At 43.2% G+C, this 20926-nt stretch overlaps 1 protein-coding gene across 1 annotated transcript in view; it reads left to right on the top strand.

Moving 5' to 3' along the window:
• LOC114790846 (neural cell adhesion molecule 2) overlaps window positions 1-20926 on the top strand; it is a 180157-nt gene that overhangs the window by 105085 nt on the left and 54146 nt on the right. The window contains 1 exon segment of the mRNA XM_028981244.1: window positions 20512-20586. Coding sequence (XP_028837077.1) covers window positions 20512-20586 — 75 coding nt within the window.

Here is a 20926-nt window from a genome sequence, read left to right as displayed (position 1 = left end):
AGCCTCCGGACCGGCGTGGATCTGACTGACAGGTCCCGGAGTCCGGAGAGCCCCGGGCTGGAGTCAGGTCCGCCCCCGCCGGCCCAGCCATCTGTTCGCGGCTCCCGGTGCGGCCGCACCATCGGCTTCGGCGGGGAGAGACCCGCCACTGCGCCTCATTAGCCGCCCCCTTCGCCGTGCCAGTGTGCCCCATCAGACACACTCTGGCTCACCCTTCGCAGGCCGGCGTTTGGACAGCAATGGGCTCACTGTTGTCCCCCGGCTGTGTCGGGGTCGATCTGGGTCACTTGTGCAGACTGGGACGCCGTCGGCGCCGTTACAAGTGTTTGCTGTGCGTGTTGACCAACGGCCGGCTTGCCAGGGTATCGCACACGCTGTCCAAACACGGACCTTTTACAGCAAGCGTGGGCTGAGCCTCAAAGTGAAATTTTGTTTCGCTGATGAAGCAGCTCTTCTAATGAAGAGGAATTTGACGAGGGAATGTCTTTTTAAAGAAAGTCCCACCGCTAACAGGCCAACCTCCCACATGAACTGGCCACATGATTTGGCATGGAACCGGTTCCCACTTTTGGAATCCAATCTTTGAGAAGAGTCGGTCTGGACACTGGAAGGCAGACAGGACTACCGGTCACTGCCCTGTCCCTCTCTCACAGATAAAGGCACTTAGCAGCACAGTCCGAGTTTCCAGGTCCCCCCCCCCCGGGTCCTGGAAGCCGGCCTGGCCGCTGGGCAGTCCTCCAACACCATCGGCCAGTCGCTCAAATGAGAATTGGAGTGGACGGCCGGACGCGGATGGGGCATTTATTGCAGCCGGAGGGGGGGAGACGGGAAGGCCAGCGATAATGGAGCTGGCAGCCTGGTCTTTATGGAGAGCCTGGGGTCTTGCATTTAAAAGTTTGCAGAACTGAAAGTTCACATTTTATATGAATATGTCAGACTAATGTTTATTACAGAAAAATGAAGGATGGAATGCCAGGAGACATGGAACTCGTACAGGTCATGGTGTGACATGGGTGGGACCAAGGACCAAACTCATATAAAAGGGCAGATCAACTAACTTAACTTAAGTCAAGATGGACAGACTGGACACATCAGGAAAACAGATTCAGTCAGGATCATCAAATTTAGTTTTTCCAGAGTCGAGACGTGACATCATTTGTCATTTCATTATTTATGGATTTATTGAAAATTGAAGAGAATCGAAAATATGCTGTATTAAAAGCATGCCAATTACTTTGTGCCAAACTATTTTTACAAAATAATGACACAGTAAAGTATAAGCAAATAAAAAATAATCTATAATAAAGAGCCTTATGAGTTGAGTATATACGAGTGAGACTCTGATTACAGGGGTTTTTTTTATGTTAATGTAAGGTGCCTGTTTTAATGTAAAAACAGGCACTATGCTTATTTTTTCATGTGTTTTTCATCCATGTGGTTTATTTCTTTTTCTTGTCTTTTATAATCTTCATTCAGAATAAAGCCAGACGTTATTGGCAAATGCTTGAGCAGAGACAGTGGAGGATTTTTCTCGGTTCCTGCACCGACTACAAACCCAGGAACTTCAGCAACATGCCAACAGATTCAGCTCTGGCTTTATCTTTTATTTTTTTTATTTTATTCATGAATTGTTTGTCAGGCAGCAGAGAGTGTTTATGACAGTTAAGTGTGAATTCAAGTTAACATGTGGTTATGGTTTACATTGATTACAGTGCTTTTCTTGCACTCTAATTTCTTCAGATGGTCCCTCGGAGTATAAATTACAGCAACCGTAGCCACATCTGAGTCAAGTTAAGGATTTAAGGAATGAGTGGCTCCGACTTTACATCTCAGGACGCTGCGGTGGTTGATAACTCTGACTTTTTTATGTCTGACAAAGCGAGTTAACTTTTATATAATAACTTACAAAAACACTATCAACAAATACAAATGTGCCAATGAAGTCATAAAAAAGCAATAAAAAAAGCCAATGCGGTCACATCCACTGACTGTTCATTGAGAATCTGTGGCAAGACTTGAAAATGGCTGGTCACAGACGCTCTGCATCTAATCAGACTGAGAAAAAAAAAACAGCTTTACCACCGATGACGTGCAGCGAAAGGATGGAAATTGCATCAAAAGGATGGATAAAACAATTAAAACTACTTTGTATTGGTCAATAACTTCAAATCCCAGTAAAACCATAGAGTGATGTCACAAAATGTGTCAGCGTGTAAGGAATATGAATACTGTACTATATACAGATATGACCATTCTATAGGCGCCTCTTAGTGAGCAGATGCTGTGTGTGCGCATTGATGAGGAGAGTTAGAACTGGACGACTCAGCATTTATTTTTACTTTTTGTGGTCATTAGCTCAGGCCTCAGGACTTCTGAGGTCTGGTGGAAATGAGGTGGCCGGCAGGGTGCCTGTCTGAGCTGTGATGTGTGGCTTTGTACGCGTCACTCAGGATGGGCGAGGAAATGAGGTGTCACAGGCCTTCGGTCACATCTTCAGCCTCACCTCGAACTCTGTGCTGATTGCCGATGCCCCCAGACACTGTCTCACAAGGCGAGGGAGACCTTGTTAGAGCTGCTGAGGCCTTTGGATGCACATTTGCAGAATTTTCTACCTTACGTGAGTTTTTTTTCTGGCAGAGGACACATGCTGTATTCTGTCGTTGACCTCCTGTCATCCACAAATGTGGTTCTACACAAAACCAGCAAGGCACTTAACTCTGAATTGCATTGTTACAGCTTTATTAAATCTAAAACGTACTAAAACGGACCAGGAAATACTAAAACCATCAGAGGGCTTTCTTGGACTAGCCGGAACACTTCTTGATTTATTTAATTCATTCATTCGTTTTATTTTTCATGGCACACAATAACGAATCTTTAAAATTATTATAATTTTTAAATACTTAATTAAAATAGTTCATACGTGACCCCTCCCTTGAACAGAAGTGAATCTGCTGACCATCCTTGCTGACCAACTCAATCCCACCAAAACTGAACTAATATTCATTCCAGCAGATTCTTCACCACATCAGGATCTTGCTATTTACCTAGACAACTCGCAGCTCTCTCCTTCTGCAACAGCCCGCAACCTTGGAGTAACAATAGACAACCAACTCTCCTTCTCAACTCACATCAGCAATCTTTCCCGCTCATGTAGATTCCTTCTCTACAATATCAGACGAATCCGCCCTTACCTGTCAACCCAGGCCACCCAACTACTGGTTCAGTCCTTAGTAATCTCACGACTGGACTACTGCAACTCCCTTCTAGCTGGTCTACCACTATGTACCATCCGACCTCTTCAACTCATACAAAATGCAGCAGCACGACTGATCTTTAACCTTCCCAAATTCTCCACCCCTCTGCTACGTTCCCTCCACTGGCTCCCAGTAGCTGCACGCATCAGGTTCAAAATACTGATACTGGCCTACAAAGCCAAACATGGAGCAGCACCATCCTACCTCACAGCCCTTATTACACCTCGCACTGCACCTCGTTTACTCCGAGCCTCCAGTACTGCTCGCCTGGTCCCTCCATCTCTGAAGGTAAAAGGAAGACGCTCATCTAGACTCTTCTCCGTCTTGGCCCCTCGGTGGTGGAATGAACTTCCCCTCGAGGTCAGAACAGCTCAGTCACTGAGCACCTTCAAACGACAGCTCAAGACCTTCCTCTTTAAAGAATATTTAGAATAAATTGTAATTTTCTTGTTGTCGAACTTTGTGTACAGAATCTACAACAGAGTGAATTAAATAGATGTATTCATAGTTGGGGTCCTAGTGAACCGGAATTGATCTCTTCATCGATGGTAACTTGAAAGCACGTTGTAAGTCGCTCTGGATAAGGGCGTCTGCCAAATGCCATAAATGTAAATGTAATGTAAATGTGATTCTTGCAATGACATGCATTGAGAGCAGAAAAGCCTTTTTTGTTGCATAGCATATCTGAATAGAAATGCAATCATTTGTGTGCAAAGAAAATCTGTAACTTACGCAAGTCACTTGCAGCTGTAGCCTGTAGCTGATTGCTATAGTCACTGTTATTTGTTATATTTAGAATGCTGATTGACATTTTTTTTTTACATGCCACTCGTCAGATATTCAGCTATTTAAATAATTTAGTTTTCAACCATGTCTGATATGACACCGCATAATTAGTGGCATGTGGTTATGCTTTTCATAACTTTCCACTGCTGTCATCAGCATATCAGAAGTGTTGGATTCCGTACTGGTTGGCACCATGTTTCTTTATCCTGTGATACAGATGGGCAGTGCGTGTGTGCACAATTATGATGTTTTCACTCCTCCTTGTTGCACACACACACAGATTTCTGCATATCTGCGTGCAGCACAGTAGACGGGAAGGTTTATGAAACAGGTGGATAAAAAAATAAATACATAAATAAATGATCCCACAAACACACATACCTTTATCTCAATTGCACAGATGCACATTATTTTAAATGCACACACAAACACACACACACACTTGTAAATTAGATTCCAGACCAGGGTTTTGATTTTAAAGATGATTTGACTGGTGTGGATTTGTAATTTCAGATCCTGAATTCACATCACTACACTCATGAACATTAAAATAGATAATAACTATATAATAAATATATACTATATAATAAATGCCTGAATGAGTATTTGCAGTCGGTACAGAGTATTATTGTATGTTGCTGGGTACAGGTTATCAAGCGTTATAAAAAGGCCTGTCATTGAGCTGGATCTGTTGTTGGGTTGGACAGCCAGAGTTAATTTTGGTCATTCAGGTGTGCAGATCTATCCTAAAGTTCTTAAAGTTATGGTTCTTCTTTGAAAAACACTTTCAGCGAAACTAGTGACCTGGGAACCATCGTTTAGCAGTAAAAGCACGTCAAGACCAAGGCTTTATCTCTACCGAGCCCCAGCTGAAACCCACCTTTGAAGGTGAGACATGCGGTAATACCCATAGCAGAGTATTCACATCCCTCCGGACTTGACCACCATCCCCCATAACAGCTCTGACCCTGCCTGCCTGCTCTCATCACCCTCAACACTGTCCACTTACTTCAGAGGCTACGCGCTGACCTAATGTCACAGAATTATCACCATCCATGTAGACGTGGGGTCAGAATCCACTCAGCTCACATTTAACGACAAGGGTATAGTATGATAAGTGAGCTCAGTTTCATCCTTGGAAGAGAAAAAAAAATGTCACAGTGGTCCAATGCGTCCATGTTGGTACATTTAAGGCATTTGGATATGAGCTGTCTGATGACTGTCCCAATTTGGATGGTGATTTCAATCTGTCTCAATTTGACACATCCCATAGTTCACACCACAATATTTTTTTTTTCAGAGTGTTACTGTAATTTAAATACGGAATATGTTTAAAATATAATGCACGAATGAATATCATTTGTAGGTTCGACTGCCTCCACTTACAATAGACACCGGCTGCAGCTTTCAAAAAATCTGGTCTATGAAGAGCAGACCTGCATAGATCACATCCTCCAAAGGCCCCAAAGTGAGACCAACCACGGATTTCCACGGTAACATTCCGTCGAAAATTTATGAGCTCTCGCAGACTAAAATTTATTTTACCTCCTGACACCATTTATATTTATCAGTGGTGACCTAGCGGTTAAGGAAGCAGTCCTGTAATCAGAAGGTTGCTGGTTCAAATCAACTGAGGTGCCACTGACCAAAGCACCGTCCCCACACACTTCTCCCCAGGAGCCTGTCATGGCAAACAGCCACTGAATGAGAAATGCTAAATTATTTCAAGGATGATAAAGTTAAGGGTAACCCCAAATACAATAAAACATCTGGCAATGTCCAAACTAGACAGATGTAACTCACCGGTCTGCTTCTAACCTCTACTCACCCTCTCCAGCTGATCCAGAACGCTGCAGCACGACTTGGTTTCAACCTTCCTAAAATTCTCCCACACCACCCCACTGTTGCATTCCCTCTACCTGGCTACCTACAAAGCCAAGTAAGGGTGAGCACCCTCCTACTTCAGATCTCTAATCACACCTCGCTGTGAACCTCGGTCTCTCCGATGCTCCAGTGCTGCTTGCCTGGTCCCACCATCTCTCATTTTACTAGGAAAGCATTGATCTCTTCTCTGTTTCCACTAGAAGTTCCAACAGCTGAGTCAGTGAAGATCTTCAAACGCATGCTAAAAACCTTCTGTTTTAGGAAATAAACCGGGTCCTAGTGAGACAAACGAGGGATTGCCATGATGAACATTTCAAAGCACTTTTGTAAGTTGCTCTGGATAAGAGCAGTCTGCCAAGTGCTTCAAATGTGAGATTTAAATGGTGTCCACATGACATGTTCATCAATGGAATGTGACTCATCCAGATGACCACAAAGTCACAGGTTCTACCCACACTTCCATTGTGTCACCGAGCAAGACACTAAACCCAAGAGACCTTAAGTTATTCCAGGGGGGACGATAAATATAAGACCCGCTGGATAAGAGTCTGTCTTATCTGGGTGCTCTTGGGAAAAAATTCCTTGCTTGATAGTCACTTCTACCAGATTACACTGCATCGCTTCACAAGTCTGGTGGAGTTCATGCCTTGACCCGTCATGTCATGCTTATGTTTGTGGAGAAAACTGTTCCATCACCATTTGTACTCCTTCCTCCTGCCACTGCTCCTGCTGATCATGGGAGCTGATCCTCCCTGCTCTGGGACCGAGTTGTTTGAACAATTTAATCTGGATAAAAATGTATCCAAATTCAAACAAAAACTTTTGAACAATCCAAGTGAAGGTCTGATCCAGATTCAAATTTAGGTGATCAGATTTGTCTTGAGAATTTTTGCCTTTGTTTTCCAAAATCCAATTGGATTACTTTTGAACAACTGGGCCCTGGTGGAAAAGGAGTGGGCCCTGGCGTGAAAAGCCCCTGAGATCAGGCGGTTTGGAAGAGTTCTGTAGAGCATTGCTTCTTATTCTTGCCATCATGTTTAAATGCAACGTCGCTTTTGAATCTTGGGGTCACGTTTAAATGCTTCAGTGATTTGTAACCATGTCCAGCATTGCTTCTGAATCTTGGGGTCACGTTTAAATGCTTCAGTGATATGTAACCATGTCCAGCTGAGCTTTTGAATCTTGGGGTCACGTTTAAATGCTTCAGTGATTTGTAACCACGTCCAGCGTATCTTGTGAATCTTGGGGTCACGTTTAAATGCTTCAGTGATTTGTAACCACGTCCAGCGTTGCTTCTGCATCTTGGGGTCACATTTAAATGCTTCAGTGATATGTAACCACGTCTAGCGTTGCTTCTGAATCTTGGGGTCACGTTTAAATGCTTCTGTGATATGTAACCACGTCCAGCTGAGCTTTTGAATCTTGGGGTCACGTTTAAATGCTTCAGTGATATGTAACCACGTCCAGCTGAGCTTTTGAATCTTGGGGTCACGTTTAAATGCTTCAGTGATATGTAACCACGTCCAGCGTTGCTTCTGAATCTTGGGGTCACGTTTAAATGCTTCTGTGATTTGTAACCACGTCCAGCGTTATTTCTGAATCTTGGCGTCATGTTTAAATGCTTCAGTGATATGTAACCACGTCCAGCGTTGCTTTTGAGTCTTGGGGTCACGTTTAAATGCTTCAGTGATATGTAAATGTAACCACGTCCAGCGTTATTCCTGAATCTTGGCGTCATGTTTAAATGCTTCAGTGATATGTAACCACGTCCAGCGTTATTCCTGAATCTTGGCGTCATGTTTAAATGCTTCAGTGATATGTAACCACGTCCAGCGGAGTTTTTGAAAACATCCGCCATGTGTCCCACCTGCTGAGATACCACGATCTGCTCATTGGCGCAGTCGCCGGAGTTGGCAAAAGGCTGCCAATTAATGAGCGATATTCGGCTAAATGGAACCGAGGCCTTGGAGGAGAAGAGCATGATGTGATCCTGGCTCAGGTTGCTATGGTAACAGAAGCAGGTCTGTGGAGGAACAAGAAGGAAAAATTGATTAGGCACAGGTTGGGGTGGGGGTAAATCAACAGACCCCCCAGTAGAGATGATTATTAACACACATTAATGTTGTGTTTTTGTTCTACGGGAGCTGTTTCGGTTTCTGTGTCATCCGGGAGAAATATATATAAATGGTAATTTTTATGTAAATGTTATGTTTCTTTAGCACTCAATGAAACTGTTTCTTAAGTGTAAGCACCTATAACTATATTTTAGAAATCCATATTAATTTCAACCCTTTTTAAACAAAGTCGGGTATGAATGCTGTGCAGCTGCGGGCCACATTTGGGGAAAAGCTGTCTCGTCGCTCCATGCCAGGGACGCCAGGTGATGCCCACAGTCACAGTCACACCATCAGTCAATGCAAACAAAAATGCAATGGAACCAGCTGTGGCCACGGAGATAGGCACAAGAATCACACCCTGGAGAAAAGGAGAGGGGCGGGGATTCGTTCTGCCCCAGACTGGAACCGGAGTGCGATGCACTTTTCCATGTGTGTGTGTCCTTGACCTGTGGCACGTTGCAGTTCTGCATCAACCAAACCCAAGACATACGTAGTTAATCTGTTTCCCTTCTTTTTATCTTAATGCTACGTCTTAATTTGATCTTAATATGTATAACATTGTCTGCATGTAAATATCCCTCAACCATGTGAATAAGCAGGGCAGAGTGGCAGCATTTGCAAATGAAATTTCATTAAAAAAATGACTGAAACAAATTAACAAGCAGCAAATCAAATAGAAAGGATAGGTACTATAGACCGGAAGTTCGCCTTTGCATAAATTGATAGAAATTGAGCCCGATCCCGAGCCTTGGCTCAGACACAGATTTACAGGTCTACTCTGAATTGTCCATAGGTACGAGTGTATGAGTGAATGTGTGTGTATGTGTGGTGTCCCGGGATGTGTGTGTCCTGAGATAGGTGCCAGTGACCTGAGTAACAGGACTAAGCCGTTATGGAAATTATATAGCCAAATATGAAAGCAGAACTCATCAACCAATTACCTATTTACCGGATGCTATGTAATATTGTTCCTGTTGTTTTATTTAAAACGTGATTAAACATCACATATCAGTGCAGGCTGGAGAAACTGTGCTGGCTAACCAGGAAATAAACGCCAAGAGGGACTATCATGTTGCCAGATATGTCCTCCCACCACTCTGTTAAAATGGCAAATTGGTCCCATTTGCCAACATTACTGCTGCTTTCTTTTCTAGCACCAGACATTCATGGTTTATAAGCTTTAAATAATCAATTTGTGTCTTTTTTTAATAATCCCCAGATATTCTTTCAAACAATCTGCAATTCGATCCATGTGGGGATGCACTGGGTAGGACCAACCATTCCAGGACAAGTGTAGGGTAGTAAACCCTAATAAATACATAGTTCTTACAAGCACTAAGGAAAGATGGTGCTGTTTTAGCGGCCTTATGTTGGCTACCTGACACCTTTTGCAAAGATTATTAAAATCAACATTAAATTACAATGTCATTATGTGACATTGTTATCCAGAGTGAGCTACACAGACGTTGTCCCTGGTGCACCCTTCAAGCTTGTGGTCATCCTCATTGGCAGGTTTCTTATCTACTCACCATCTACCAGCAACCATTAAGGTCCCAGGAGGCTGGCCCGTGGTGCTTACCGTGCATGATGTTTAGCCTTCACATAAATCAATGACAACATCTGGTAGGAAGGTTTTAAACCGTGGATATTCACTTCATAGCCCCACTTGGCTCTGATATGAACTTTCATAGAAGTGCCAGTTCTCGATTCTCCTCCATGCTTGGGGGCTCCTCGCAGAACAATTTATAGATGAAACGATCCAGAGCTGCACCTTAGAGGGCTTCTTCTGCAGGGATGAGGTGTGGGGAAAAAAGCCCTTATTTATGCATATAGCTGAAAGGCATATGCATATCTTCATAGCGTCGCTACTTCAAAAGAAAACATTTGAAGTTCTCTGACAAAATGAACCGGAGCCGTGAGCATCTTGCGCTTTAATCAGCAAATGTGTGCTACACCGCTGCCCTGTGCTCCCCGTTTGCTTCTGTCAGCTTGGAGTAAGAGCTCAAGAACCTCGTCTGTAGAGAGACGGCTTCACTGAATGCCATTGCACTCACATATGCGAAAGAGAGTTGGCTTAGATACTAATTGTAGCCCTGCTGTTTGTTCAGTGGTTTAAGGTCAGGTGCGTCTTCGGTTATTACATAAATAGACGACATGAGAAAGTAGTTATCTGCACATCTTTTTGCTGGTGTGAAATTACTTCTGTCGCCCAGAACATGATCTTTAATTATGTTTTATGAACAGGTTAAAATTGGACCTGGCATGTGCTGCTTCTTCCTTATGTTTCATTTACTTATGTAAATCCAGAGGACAAACAGTACAGGCCAAAAGTTTGGAGACACCTTCACATTCAATGTGTTTTCTTTATTTTCATGACCATTTACGTTGGTAGATTCTCACTGAAGGCATCAAAACTATGAATGAACACATGTGGAGTTATGTACTTAACAAAAAGTGGAGACCTGGCCTCCACAGTCACCGGACCTGAACCCCATCGAGATGGTTTGGGGTGAGCTGGACCAACAAGAGCTGAACACCTCTGGGAACTCCTTGAAGACTGTTGGAAAAGCATTTCAGGTGACAACCTCTTGAAGCTCATCGAGAGAATGCCAAGAGTGTACGAAGAAGTAATCAGAGCAAAGAAACTAGAATATAAAACATGTTTTCAGTTATTTCACCTTTTTTGTTAAGTACATAACTTTTGATGCCTTCAGTGAGAATCTACCAACGTAAATGGTCATGAAAATAAAAGAAAACACATTGAATGAGAAGGTGTGACCAAACTTTTGGCCTGTCCTGTAGTGAACAAGCTCCATACATAGATCAAGTCAGAATATAAACCCCTAAGGGTCAAAAAACACCCAAAGGCACATAGAAATGTTGGGGCATGTAAGCTATTCTCTCAGCACTATGCTGTTCTCATGTGACATTCATAAAACATTAAAAGAGGATGCATGTACCATCTTCTTCCAGCCTGTAGCAGAAGTCTACGGACAATCGTGAGTAACTGCCCTACTGCGCATAGCATAGCATCGGCTGTAAAATATCTTTGGGCGGCTTGTAAAATCTCATGGCTTTGCTAGTGATTTAAAATCCTGGCATCTTGACCAGAGACGACTCTGTTTTTATCCTTTGGTAACAGCATTAAATGAGCTCAGTTATGACACTGAATAAAGTTTACGACGTTAATCATCTTGAGTCGTTCATATGAGGGGTGGAGTGCAGCCACATGCTGATGCCATGGGGAGCACTGAGGGACTGTGGGTAAATTACGTCTCACTGTCCCATTAGCTGCGGATTCCAGCTCAGAAGTTTGTCTTGTGCTCCTTCACTATGGAGCCAAGATGGCGACCATAAAGAGCCTCCAGGGTGTTTCACACTCAAGTTTTTTGACAAAGTTGCCATTATTGCACTTATGCACTCAAAATAGCACTGAATAGGACTGATTTGCCATGCAGTGTGTGAGGGAAAGTGAGCTGCATAAGCAATGAGGACTTTAATTGCATGACAGTATTGTGTCATGTGTGTGTGTGTGTGTGTGTGTGTGTGTATATGTATTTTTTTTCTCTCTCGGTAACACTGTTGTCTGAATTGTTTGGAAGAGCGGCACTGCGGGCCCCGGGGGTTCTGCAGGTAGGAGTGCTAAATGAAACAGACGGAAAACAAGTGCTGTCTCCTCCTCACGCCTGTCTTCTGTCTGCCTGCTCGGGGTGTGATCTTTCAGTAGCTGCCCATGGGGAAGCTCTTTCACAGAGGAGTGTGTGTGTGTGTGTGTGTGTGTGTGTGTGCCTTACTCTACAATGTTTCATATCAGTGTAACCAGTCAGTTATTTACCAGCTGATGCAATCTCTCTCCAACACACACACACCATTCCGTTCTGCTCACATCTGTCATATTATTCAACCTGTTATTGCACAGAGAGCGACAGAGGAGGGAGGACGTGGACGTGTGTGAACCAAAGAAGGGAAATTAAAATGGAAAAATGGATGTGGCCCAAGTGGGATGCACGCCACTTTTAATTCACACTTTTACAACCAAAATGTGGTTTACAGGAAAATAGAGTAAATCAGTACTCGTAACTGATAGATTTAGAGGAAAATAGATTAAATCAGGACTGGTATCTGACCGTTAACATTAAATTACAGTAAATCAGGACTGGTACCTGACCGTTTACAGTAAATTACAGTAAATCAGGATTGGTATCTGACCATTTACAGTAAATTACAGTAAATCAGGACTGGTCCCTGACTGTTTACAGTAAATTACAGTAAATAAGGGCTGGTACCTGACAGATTTAGAGGAAAATAGAGTAAATCAGGATTGGTGCCTGATGGTTTACAGTAAATTACAGTAAATCAGGACTGGTAACTGTCAGTTTATAGTGAATTATAATAACTCAAAACTGGAAACTGAAGGTTTATATTAGAACATAGTATTTAATCTAGGCAATTTCACGATGCTCACGATGCTTTGTTTAATTCGTCACCAAAGATCATCTATTATCGTATATCGCTCCCGCGGAGCTACGCAATGCGGAGCTGCACAGCACGGGTATCATTGCTTTACACGGACTGTTTTAACTGAGGCGCATTTCAAAGATTTAAGGAGACACGATTTATTGGCGGGAAATGAAGATAACTGTGTGCGTAAAAGGCATAAAATGTAAAATGTGGAACCATTTTACGCTGTGTGGACAACGTAGTGCCGTGTATACACTGTAAAACGGACCCGGCTTACCATAAAAGTACTTAGTCAGTACTACAGCACCTTAACCGAACAAATCCTAACATAAACTGCAGTTCTCCAGTCGGAGATTCTACAAGGTATCGTATTTGTATGATTGCTAACTAACATTAGAGCTTCTTAAAACTTACATTATTTGTAAGTATTTGTGTTATGAGTCGATAGTGACGAGGCATGAGATCTCACTCACCCTCCTGCACTCAACACACACCCACACACACACAAAACACGCCTTCCACATACATAAGGTAGTAATAATAAATTCAACAGATTGACAAATCTACATTCATCAGCATTTAGATTTACTTTTGGGCGAGTTTATAGCATTTGTTGTACATCACAGTGGCGCAGGCTTACACATGCATTGCACACACATGCACTAACAAATTATCTGTCTCTCTATCTATTTTGCACATAACATTGCACAAAGACAAACATTCCACCTACCTACCTCATCTGGATACAAGTGGAAACTGAACTGTATTGTTTAAGTTGGATTGTTAGTAATACTTGTATTATTTCTATTTTCTTTTTACTGTTTTGTATCTTTTTTTTTCTTTTCTTTTACTGTTTTGTAACTTTTTTTCTCTTTATACTCAGATGGGCTATAGCAGGGGGTACACCCCTTTTTCCTTTTTTAATTAAAATAAAACTAAGGACAAATAGGCTAACCTATGTTTCATAGTTTTTTCATGTTCATCATGAATGTTTCATAGAAATGTTGATTAAATGGGCTTAGTTCTGGAGCCAGTAACCCAAAGGTTTTAAGCTTTGGTCTAATAAAAGTATTGAGTTTGAATAAAAAAAGTTTTTTGTGAGGAATAACAGCCAATTGCTTGCTCATTTTAAGAAGATTTTCATGTTGCATAACACACTATTTATAGAGATGTTTAAAAACGCAAAAGTATAAGTTATCCGATTACTCTATTAATCGATGAAAAATCGACCAAATACTCAATTCCCAAAATATTCGATAGTTGCAGCCCTAGTTGCAATCCATATCACAAGGGGACCCGTGCCAGCATTTATTATGCAGATGTTGTGAAAACTGTTGTGAGCATGTAGTTGTGGAAACATGGAAAGATTCTTCATTTTGCATCCTGACACGTGCATATGTCCCTTACAACAGAACCTACTGAGAAGGTAATTGGTTCAGATGATGTGATTGGCCTCCACGTCACCAGGTGTCCTGAACTCATCGCTGCTCTACATCCGTAGGTCAAAGGCCAGGAACATTGCTTTAATTTTTGCAGATCTCTGCCTTTGGGCTCCATGCACCATTGGTGATTGGCTTTCACAATGGGCTGCTGCTGGACTCTGAACCTGACAGCACCTCTTTGTACTGCTGCCTGTTTGCGACCCTAGTTTGAGCCAAAAAGACAGTATGTGGTGCTGCTTGTTATTGTGAATTACATGATTTAACAAGATTTTCATTTTAACCCACAGTTTTCTCATAAGCAGTTGAGTTTGAATCTCCTTCTCTGAAAATGAATTATTGAGAGACTCAAAAAAAGAGATTACACTGGAGCTGTTCTGTTCTGTTTTGGCTTCAGTACCATTCGAATATGTTGTTGTTAAATTATGTATTGTTTGCAGATCCTTAAATCAAATGGAATTTTTATCCTGCACTGTGGTATTCATCCCATGGTGTTCAGGCAGACTTTCAAAATTCTCCCGTCATGTATTCTTAGGACTAGGTCTGAATGAGAGGCTGATTGATGAACTGGAAGCCTGCAGAATGCTAAATGTAGAATGTTAAATAGGGGGGCAGTGGTGGCTTACCGGTTAAGGAAGCAGCCCTGTAATCAGTAGGTATCCGGTTCGAATCCCGATCTGCCCAGGTGCCACTGAGGTGCCACTGAGCAAAGCACCGTCCCCACACACTGCTCCCCGGGTGCCTGTGATGGCTGCCCACTGCTGACCAAGGGTGATGGTTAAAAGCAGAGGACACGTTTCACCGTGTCACTGTGTGCTGTCCTGCAGTGTTTCACAATGACAATCACTTCACTTTCAATTTAATGTCAGCCCGCTGGTCCTTCTGCATGTTTCCGTGTTCATATTTCAGGTCAGTAGTAGAATGAAGGCTGGGTAATGAAAATGATAAAGGACTATAACCACAACAGGACCTGAGAGAAATGCTTCCATGTTCTAATGATGGAGACCACAGTGTCCACTGGTCTAGTGGTCCCACTGACTGCCAGCTATTTTAATGATCACCCTTGTTTCAATGGCCAGTAGGACCTTACCTTAGCTCTTCTGAACAATGGATCATTTTCACTTCTGTTCAGTTTGAATACACAAGTTCTATAATTCTCCAGTTTCAAAATATTCTTCCTGTAGACACAGTGGATTTTGGCATCACATTGAGACCATACAGCAGCATGGAACACATACCAGTCCACCAGATGTCTCTTAGCATCACTGTCTCCACATGCTGCAGCTCTTGTCTAGAATAGTTTCAGACACACGCGCCCTCCCCCACATCTTCCCTTTCTGACATTTACAGTTTGTGGCTGGCGCGACAGCAGAAGGTACTCATAAAACACACAACGCTGCATCAGAGGACAGTGGAGGCAGCTATAGCAAGGTTTCATCCATCCAATCAAAGTTTCTCTCAAAGGGGTCTGCTGGAAACCAGAGGAACTCTACTGCAGCTGGAGGAACCTTGCCTGAACGTTCTCTTTCAATCTGGCCATATTTAGGATTAACAGCCCTGCAGTGCATGACCTTATCAAGGATATAAGATAGTCTGGATCAGACCTGTGAGCAGTGCAGTGCACTCTCTTCAGACCTGTGATAGGATTCTTCTCAGCCATCTCAGGTGGAAGTCAAGGAGCAATATCTTTGGTCGCGGCTGAGGTCCTGCATCCCATGTTGATGTGACGTTTTCTTCATCCTGCAGTCTTCTGGTCCCCAGCGTCCCCTCTTTACAGTCTAAACCCAGGATAGTTTTTTTTCAACCTTGATCCTATGAAAAGTGGAAGTGAAGTGATTGTCATTGTGAAACACTGCAGCACAGCATACGGTGGCACAACGAAATGTGTCCTCTGCTTTTAACCATCACCCTTGGTGAGCAGTGGGCAGCCATGACAGGCGCCCGGCGAGCAGTGTGTGGGGATGGTGCTTTGCTCAGTAGTGGTTGCTCAAACTGGCAACCTTCTGATTACGGGGCTGCTTCCTTAACTTCTAGAGCCCACTTGAGAGAATTATATATTTTCTTAGTTCTTTCTTAGTTCTGTATTGCTGAGATTATTATTTTCTTATGTTGTGGTCTCTTCTTCTGCCGTTGTTCTTGTTGTTTAGTTGTCACTGATTTCTAGGCAATTGCTGGAATCGGTTTGCTTGTCTTTGTATCAGCTACATTTACAGATTAGTAGTGACTCTTAATTGATTTACAGAGATTTTACAATTTTGCAGTCATTGGCTGGTTGTGATGGTCATCTGTATTATCTGGTCTGGACCTGAGCAGATTTCGTCTGGCATGGGTTTGCTGCCTGACTCTGTAGGTAAAATTAAATATGAAGATTCATATCTAAGAGGCACCCCCTTGTCTTATTTATTTATTTCCTTGCACTTTTTCCAGTTATATTGGTAATGCATCTCCTGGCCAGCTGTGAATGTGCAAGATATAAAAGATTCATGTTTGGCCTTTTTGTATCTATGCCTGCATCCATGCGGGACCTGCTTGATTGGGTTGTAACCGCTGATTCTGGTAGACTTTCTGCTTTGGTTTAGCGTCATCGTTGAAAATGTGCGCTGTCTTTCCTTGTTTCCAGTAATTTGAGGTTGCATGTGGGTCTCCTGTTGCCTCTTGCCACTTGACGTGTTTCCAGTCCCAGAGCTGAACTTGTCGAGCCTCCATGTGCTGCATCAGGTTACATATTCTGTCAAAAGGGCCTGTGCATCTGCCTCGTAACTGCTCCCTGGGGGTTCTACTGGAAGAACATTGAAGCGCACATATTACTTGATATGTATGAGATTTATACATTTGTACTACACTGCTCAGATATATAATGCTGCTCTGTAATTTATCTAATTGGACATGCTGTTAACACTAACGCCAACGTGATGCAACTTTGATTCACTTATAAGATGCAGAGGTTTTTGCCAAATTTCCTAAATGGAGGTCTTGCCTTGAAGTTGTGCGCGAACCCTGCAGTCACTGCTGATCTCCTGATCTCCTTCAGGTTACTCGGCAGTCGAATGTGACCTGAAGGCCCCACTGCCCTCAGTGGCGAAGGGTGGCGTAAAAACTGTGAATTATACTTACAGCTCTAATAAAAGCTGAGTGTGCAGCCGGGGCACTTTAATTCTCTTTTTTTAATTGCACACACTCACATGCCAGCCACGCCTTCCTAGTCCGAAGATCTCATTAAAGGTCAGCAGCATCCGACTTAATGAAATCACTGTCGAGGTGAGAGGAGGAGGGATACACAAGGTAATATCAATAAACACAAACTTTATTTGCCGAGCCCCTTTGTGCAATATTTGCAGCTGAAACACAGCACCGACTAACCAAGGAGGGAAAATGAATAAAAGAAATGAAAAAGTAATAAAAAGGAACAATACTCAGGACATAAAACCATAGGAGATAAAATGGCATGAAGCGAGGGGACCATGGTGATGGTGGTGATGTAGATGGGACAACACCGCAGTGAGAGAGGACTAGGGACATGAGAGAATACTAGAAAGACACTCTATATTAAAATTATTTATTTATTTAGTTAGTTTTACATTTACATCAGTGGTTATTTTGCATAATTAACGCACCTTTTCCTACTAAATCTCACCAAAAAAGGGAAGGGATCTGCAGCTCTGGACAGAACACTCCTATTAGAAAATTAGCTTTTTTGTCCTTTTCAACAGCAGATAATAAAGTATTTAATGAATGAATTTGGGATTTTGTCTGAGAACAACAGTTCTTTACATTCTGTGCAACATCAATAATGTGCATAATACACATTCATAATGCAGTCATAGCACATTTGCAGGCCAGGTATATGAGGTTGAGGTTGAAGTTTATTGTCATATGTACAAAGTACAGCGTACAGAGCACAATGAAATTCTTACTTGAAAACCCCTCCCACGTAGACAGAACATAGAACATGATACATAGAAGACATGGAAGACAAAGTGCAGCAGCAATAAATAAATCACAGAAGGCTAAGTTGCATAAAGTGAGTGTGCATAATTTAAGTGACAGTGCATACTATGTGATGGCAATGGGGTGTATATGTTTATATGAAGGCATCCACCACTTTCAATGTAAATGAATACTGCTTATATCTTACTTTATAATTAAGAAGCGTGACACTTAGTTCTAAGAATATTTCGAATTCTATGTGATGTATACTATGCAGCTTCATACTGTGCTTAATGCATTCACATCACATTCATGAACATAAAAACTATGTAAATCTAACAATTATTTGATATTAAGTTGGATAAACATGCATCGAGAACAACACACAGGCATTACCCAATAAAAAATGATAAATAATCTAGAAAATTTCAGCACTTTGAAATACAATATCAACATGTTCTTGTACACATAAAAAAAAAAAGATTTTTTTGGGTTGACTTAATTCAATTATGACACCTATAGAAGGGTCCTATTTGCCTGCCTTAGTTTCAAGTAGCATAATTCAAATGTGTGGAAATAGGTGTCATACTTGAATTAAGTTAACCCAACAAATCATTTTGAGTGCATGCAAACTATTTTTAAAGGGGGTGCTAGAGGTCACATGATGACATAGATGGCCCTAGGACTACCTGATGTGATCTTCATGACCCCATGTCATGTGGACAGTAATGGATTGCCCAAGTTCGGTTTCATGGGGTGAAGCCGACTGACAGAGACAGGCGGCGTTTTTAGGCCGTCCTCCTCCGCTACACCATCTCCAGCTTAAGAGGCTTTCAGGCCCTGCAGGGATATTGGAGAACAGCAGGGGCTGGAAAGGCAGGGGGAGGGAAAAAGATGAAATATGTCTGTGAAGGTAGGCTCGTCTCGAGTCACAGTCACATTGTGGCCCAGGTGTTTCATTCACGTCAAGAGATGTGATGCTACTGAAAAAAGGAGAAGAGCTCTGATGTATCTGGCGTTTTTGTGTGCGTTTCATGACAAAATGCTACGCCTATTGTGGTGCTTTCCTGTACAGAGTCTCATCATCATTAATATGTGGAGGGCGTGTGCATAAATACCCCTCTCACAAGCTTAAACGAGGACGCATCATGTGGTGGTGAGTCGTGAAACTTTGGTGGTGAACTGTCCCAGAATGCATTTCACACAAGCATCGGAAAGAAGTAGACTGATCTCCCCAGTCATGCTAATAGAAATGATAAATTAAACAATTTATTAAGATTCATATATTCACGGTGTGGAAGTTATTTCAGAATTCTTTGGAACAATTTGTGCCTGCTATGTTAGGAAATCTGAGAAATGCTGGAGGATGTGTGTGTGTGTGTGTGTGCGTGTGTGTGTGTGTGTATAACCACAGTTAAAAAAATTATTAAAAAAAAAAGTTAAAAGGAATTCTTTGAGCGGACACCTCAGGAACACCACACCATATTAAGTACTAATAGTATTGTGAGTGAGAGAAGGACCAGTTAGAATGGTGAGAAAAGGGTTGTGATAAGGGTGAAAATCTGAATCAGAGTCCTCAGCTAAAGTCCTCAGAGCATCATCTAGCACGCTTAACTTGACAAGTTCAGACTCCGCTCTTTATGAAGTCTGTATCGAGAGATGGCCTGACATCACATACACGTCATTGGCCATCGCATCACTTGCTGGTGGCCATTAAATCCTCAAAGTCCACTCTTCCCCTGCAGAAGCACATTCGATATGTACATTTGTCTCAGCATCCCAATAAGAGCATCCCTCCGGTGCCTAATGGAACCCTGATCCATAATGCATGAGTGTGGGATGGCTGGAGAACCCTTAAAATGTGTCTTAAAATAAACAGTCTTGGGGGTCAGATGTTGCGCGGCCTTCATTTTGCTCTTTTGAAATCTGCCGCATGGACTCATGTGCGCTACCTGGGCTGCGGGAGGCACTTCCTGTCCAGATGCGGCCACCGAGCACGCTCGCACCCCGGACGGTGTCATTAATCAGCACCGCAGTTCTCTGCTCGGCCGTGGCCGCTGCGGTTAGCATGGCGCCTCGGTCGCTGTCACCTCACTGCTCCCGGTGTCCTGCGGGGGGGGGATAGTTCTCCGCCACGCTCTACTAAAGGCATCCAGCTCCTGCCACCATGTCTCATTACTGCCATCTGGGGGTCACACACACACACAGGCAACATGCATTGTGGCCTGGTGACAGAGGAGCATGGAGGCCGTGGGGACGAGGGGGACTGGAGCAGATTCCCCATGAAAACAGAGGGGAGAGCCGAGATCAAAGGGTCTTTTTTATAACTTGAAACACACACACACACACACACACATCCCACTCTTCAGTGTGTCTAAGCGAACACAGTGCACGTGACGGGCAGGGGGGCGTCTGCACATTGTTTCAGCCCGTCTAATCTCGTCATTTTTATTCCTGACAGAATTGGACTGCCTGCTCTGTCTCCTGTTGTCATTTTTTCCCCCCCTTTCCACTCTTTTCGTTCTCGCGCTTTGAAGATAAGCGGGACGCCTTCCGCTCCCGACCCGCTGCTGTTTATCTGCACGCTCGCCTCGTTCTGCTGTCTGACGTGCCTGTCCTCTGTCTCGTTCTCTCCCACAGCCGTCCTTCAGGTCTCCATATCGCTGAACAAGGTGGAGCTGAGCGTGGGAGAGTCCAAGTTCTTCACCTGCACAGGTAAGCCCGCCCCCCGTAAGGCCGAAACAGCCACGCCCCGTGGACTATCACGTGCCAGGGAGCGAGGAGCTCAAAGTACTGGGCACGATGGCGGTGTGGAGTGTCAGAGCTGGGCTGAAGGTCGCAGCTTCCTGTGGCCCCAGAAGATGAGGCGGCTTTACCCGGAATAACAGAATCTCCGACAGGGAACGGCATCTGAGTTTACAATGTCAGGAATTTTCAGGAAATAGTCGTACCAAGTCCAAAATAAATATAGTTCCATAGCAGAGGGGATATTTTTCATTTATCTCTGGAGGGATCTAGAACCACGTAGAAGCCCATGTGAATGTCTGTGCGGCAC

This window comes from Denticeps clupeoides, chromosome 5 (assembly GCF_900700375.1).
Source record: "Denticeps clupeoides chromosome 5, fDenClu1.1, whole genome shotgun sequence".
Lineage (NCBI taxonomy): Eukaryota > Metazoa > Chordata > Actinopteri > Clupeiformes > Denticipitidae > Denticeps > Denticeps clupeoides.
This window is presented reverse-complemented; position numbering and strand designations above follow the sequence as displayed.